Raw genomic sequence first — 5,230 nt, forward strand, 5'->3', positions numbered from 1 at the left:
GGTAACAGTGAAGCAAAGGTCCAGGAAGAGAAAACAGAAATGAGGAATGAAATACCAGTTCCCATATCTCTGTAAGCATAAAGAGAACTCTGGCTAGAGGTTAACAATACTTCATATTCATCATTACCACCATTATTAGGGACGCCCTCCAACATAGCCGCATTGGTTGATATTAGACATCCAGAAAGGACAAACATTTAACATCTGGGTCAATCTGAGGAACTGCAGCTACTAAAAGAATCTCATCTTTATGCATCTGTCTCACTTTCTTCTTGATGTATGACTATACACACGAACACATTTCCTGGCACCCGACTTGACTGACTTACCTAGGGGGATTGACCCCAAGGTCTACTTGAGACTTCAATGTTTATTAGTTGACCAGCAACCAAAGGTCCGTAAAATCAAGGCATATTTGCTGCTCTACGAAAAAGTTAAGCTAGAATTTTGGAAAAACAGCTGCAATAGCCATTAATATCTGGGATCCAAATGCTTCTTTGAGCCTAACAAATGAGAAATACATTCAAATTCATATCTCCTCCCATTAATGGCTGCATCTCAAAACCCCCACAGCAGACACAGGGGATCTTTCTGTAAAAGGAAATTAAAACAAAAGACTTCTATGGTCTGTCTTCAGAAGAAAATGCAAGATTAGATGCTATTCCTAGCACAGGCTTTTGAAGACACCAAGATTGGCATTTGCAGAAGCTGTTAAGGGTTCAAAGTTTCTAAATAACACACTTGAAACACCAATGATATGGTAATGTTTTCTGCACTTCTTCACCATTCCTGCAAATGGTCACCAAACAGCATCAAAGCTCCAACAGATAACATTCTGAAGAGCTACAGCTGCCTTTTGCAGATAGCTCAGCAGCTCTTTGGAGTATTTGGTACTGATGTTGGACAAATGGTCCAGTTCATATGATTTAAACAAAGCAAGCTCAGCTTTCAGATTCTCTCTTCCTGCTTGCCCTCCAGCACACAAACATTGATGATGACTAACCGAGCTAGTCTTTTAGAAAGAAAACCCTTTCCAGGAGTTACACATTCTAACGTGGCACAAAAGCCCCAAATTTTCTATCATAATTTCTGTGAAGTGAAATGAAATGAAAACATTCATGAAGTGTTTACCTGCTGCTTCTTGGACAGAGAACCAGAACACATTAAGTGCAGAAGCCACTTAACAATACACACTTATCTTGTAACTGCAAATAGCTAACGAAGTCAGAATAAACATAACACACAAGTATAAAAAGAGTCCCCAAAATTTTATTTAAGGAAACATGTTCAAATGCAGCATTGAAAACAGAGAGAGTGGAATGCCAATAGTCAGAGAACTTGGGCTGAGTTATGCTTTCTTTGATAAACTAGCACCATTGAATCACAAGTCACAGACTAAATTATTTCTAGAGGTGTAAAAAACCTCCACCATTATAAAATTTCTATGAATTCTATTAAAAATTGGTTCTCAATTTACTACTCCTAAAGAGATGAAAGCAGTTTGAAGTACAAGTTTTCATATCTACTCATTGTTACCCATAAAAGACAGTTTATTCTTAAATCTAAACATCCTGATCAAGGGGAAAAATGTCTAAAAGTCAGCTTCACAAGTCTTTACAAACTAAACAAGTAAGAAAGATCTACTGTGTTATAAATAGACACAGTACAATATGTACAAGTCTGACCTTACAAAATAAGAGCTCCCTAGTCCATAAAAATACTAACTCAACTACAAAATTTTCTTAGTGTTTAGTCAAGCTGTCTCAAGCAACCACAATATCAAATTCCTAAAACACTGACTTGTTCCCTAGCACAGCAGCTTGAACATGTTCACAATGGGAAAGAGCCCAACACTTCACCATAAAACTGCTTCCTAATCCTAATTTCCCACACAAGTTTAGTGGCAATGTTAGTGTTTGCTACCTATTTTAATGTCACAAGACCTTTACATACTTCTAGACTGTGTCTGAACTATTCAAAGTGCTGAAAGTGCGATCAAAGTACAGAGTTTTGTATCCATTTTCCAGTACACCCTTCTCTGGCACTGGCAACAATAGCCAAGTATTTATAGGTCTGTGAGGTCAAAAAGGCACACGTTCATGTGTACATGCCGAGGGAAGCATGCACAGATACACACATGCACTTTAAAGACGTGTCCCTAAATATTAAAATGCTTCTTTTTCAGTAGGGAGCTTCGAGAATTCCTTACAAATGGTTTAATGCAGGTGCCTGGAATTCATAAATACCTTGATACAAACTGCTTAAAATGACTGAGATGGTGGTGGGGAAAAAAAGGGGTTGGTTTTACTTATCGTACCCAAGTATTGCTCTGGAATACAGAGAAACAAAGTCTATGCTCTCTCACTCTTTATCAAGCGACATCCAGGTTACAGTAGCCCATGTGACTTATCGTTTCATTACGGTTAACACAGCGTATGTGAGCACACACATAACACTCCCTCAGTATTTCTTCTTCTGTTGGAGACCATCTGCAGTCTGAAGGAAAATAAAACTATTTGAAGACTGTTTCAAGCAATATCCTTTTGTACTTACACATACAAGTACAAGAAATAACAAAACCGAACTGCGCCTCAACCAGAATACAGATTTTCACTGATAACGCAAATTAACATGGCTTCCTTTGCCCTTTCCTTCCCTACAGTGGTCTTCTACGACATGCATCATAGTAACTAGTGCTGTTAAAAACTAAGAACATATCTCTCTTGACAAAGTTAACGAATTTTTCTAGTGGGCACATTGGCTTGCTGGAACGTTTATAGTAATCCTTGCAAAACGAGGTCTGGAATGTGACATCGGCGCCGTTATACAGGATACGGATAAAGTGTTCTTTGGGTCTCTTCCCATCCTGCCACAGCTCAAAAACTAATCTGGCAGCAAATCTTGGAAATCTGGCCTCTGTAATGCCCAAGGCACTAAGAACAGGTGACAGTGTGACATCATGTGCAGAGTAAAGAACAAATACTTCTTCCTTCTTGCCTTCTGCAATACGCTGCAGCCGATTCACAGTCTGGTTGAGGAGAGGATGAGTCGCCAATAGTGCATACAAAAAATAAAGTTTCTTTTCCTGTCTTTCTCTCTCATCCTCCAACTGATGCCTTTTGATTACTTTGAAGTGTTCCATACCAATGCAGCCAGTTTTGGTACAGGGAAAACTGACGTTGTGGCAAAAATAGCACAAGAGAGAATCTATTGGGTTAGAAGCTCTCAACTGCCTGGTGGGAATGCCTACAATCTTTGCCATATCCACGTATATTTTCTCCAAATCGCTGTTTTTCACCCGTAAGCTGTACTGTCTGCGCTGCTCCTCTTCCAGGTAATGGTTTCGCATCGGACAGTCACAGCTTCCAGAGCAAAAAATGGTGCTCCACTGATGCCTCATGTTGATCTTCTTCCAGTCAAAATCTGGCAAAAACGTGTAGAGCAGCGCCAACGCGCTCTGCAGGGTTCGACTTTTTCCTGTTGTCTCCAAGTAGAGCTGTTTTGCTGTCCAGTCACTCTGAAGCAGTTTATGTTTGTTTATATAAATTTCTCGTAATAGTTGTCCGTTTCGCAAGTGTTGTACAACCCCTGAAAGAATTTTTTAAGAAATAACACCACATGATTAGAATCTTCTTAGTTTTGCAGAAAAAAAAAAAAAAAACCAGCTAGCAGTCTTAGTGATAAACAAACAATTAGTTAAAAGGTTATTAACTTCAAAACTGAACTTCACTTATGCTTGGACTGTTAGGAAAATTGCATGAAATACGAGATACCTGCTATTCTTCAGTATCTCTCAAATTCTATGAGCTAAACTGAGATACAGATAGGAAAAGTTGGTTCCTTAAAACCTTAAGGTTTAAAACCTTAGTGGTTTAATATTTGTTCTTTGGACTAGAGACACAGAGTGAATGAGCCTAACACAACTAGAAAAGTAAGACAGTTATTAAGCTGGATCCAGACTGCACCTGAGTCAGGTTTTCAGACAGGCAGTGAATGCTGTCCTGCCTGCAAAATTATGGCAGCCAGGCAAACTACCAGCAGTCAGGAAAAGAATACACAGAACATACACTAGTGGTGAGGTGTGACGATTGCACCAAACCTCCCTTTCCACCTGCCTTCAGGGAATGCTCAAACTGATAATCCTGACTCTAATGCTCTGCCTTTCCCAGCTGGAGAGGAAGAGGGTTTGTATCCCTCTGCCACGCCAAAACCTTCACTCCAGGTGGGAACCCTTTATGACTAGAACATCCATATAACTTGCTACAGGCAATAGCAGCCCCGAACAGTAGCTCAGTTACAAGCTGTGTGCAACATGAATCCAGTCTCACAAAAACACACTGTGTTAGGAAGAGTTCCTTGGGAACCTGACTAGAACCTGACGTCACTTTGCAAGATTTGACACTGGCCTAACACAAATATTTCTTCTGACAGGATCCCAAAATATATGAGGACTTGACAGGCAAGTTTTAGACTGAAACATACAGGAGATTCCTGGAAATACAGTTGGCAGGTTCCCCAAGTCTTCAACACTCTTTTCATTCTTTCTAGTCAGTCTCCAAACCCACCAACTACCCAGAACCACTGTGATACGCTCTTTCAGTCATTGGTACTTAAGATAAAAAGAGCAACACAGTAAAAGCAAGGCATGGGAATAATAAAATGGAAAGGATCAATGTTAAAATCTAAAAAGACACAGGAGAACAAAAAAAGTACTATAAATGTGAATTTTACAATTAAATTAATTAATGTTGAAATGAAAAATCCACATGTGACTAACCCTTTTCGCAATCACATTTCTACCCAGTTGTGCAACAGAGTGTGTTTCCGCATGTTTGTGGTAATGCACTTCTGTATTTTTATTTTTGACCCACAGATATGAATACACACAGAATAACAAATGCAAACAAATGCACACAAGCTTCAGTTCATACAAGTTCAGCTGGCTGTTCTTGATAGAAAACAAGCAATTCCAATTGCTTGTTGGAATTTGTGAAAATCTGTTTCTTACAAATTGGCAACTTGTTTCTCCACTTCTGCCTTCTTACCTTTTGTTCCCCTTGTATTTTCTCTCACCTGCTGACAGCAGGCCCAGATCTTTTCCAAATGGCCGTTTTAGCACTGCTCTGATCCAGCACCACCTCTGCTTTCCCTCTCCAATCCCAAGCCCTTCTCTCTTTCTGTTATTCCCAATGCCCTGAGCACCACAATACTCCCAGCTCTCCACATACTT

At 39.7% G+C, this 5,230-nt stretch overlaps 1 protein-coding gene across 1 annotated transcript in view; it reads right to left on the reverse strand.

Moving 5' to 3' along the window:
• Window positions 1-1,249: 1,249 nt before the first annotated feature.
• PXYLP1 (2-phosphoxylose phosphatase 1) overlaps window positions 1,250-5,230 on the reverse strand; it is a 116,622-nt gene continuing 112,641 nt past the window's right edge. Inside the window, exon 8 of the mRNA XM_014960641.1 lies at window positions 1,250-3,588. Within this exon, the coding sequence (XP_014816127.1) occupies window positions 2,657-3,588 (932 nt within the window). The 3' untranslated portion in view covers window positions 1,250-2,656. The remainder of the gene's footprint in view (window positions 3,589-5,230) is intronic.

This window comes from Calidris pugnax, unplaced genomic scaffold (assembly GCF_001431845.1).
Source record: "Calidris pugnax isolate Ruff unplaced genomic scaffold, ASM143184v1 scaffold398, whole genome shotgun sequence".
NCBI lineage: Eukaryota > Metazoa > Chordata > Aves > Charadriiformes > Scolopacidae > Calidris > Calidris pugnax.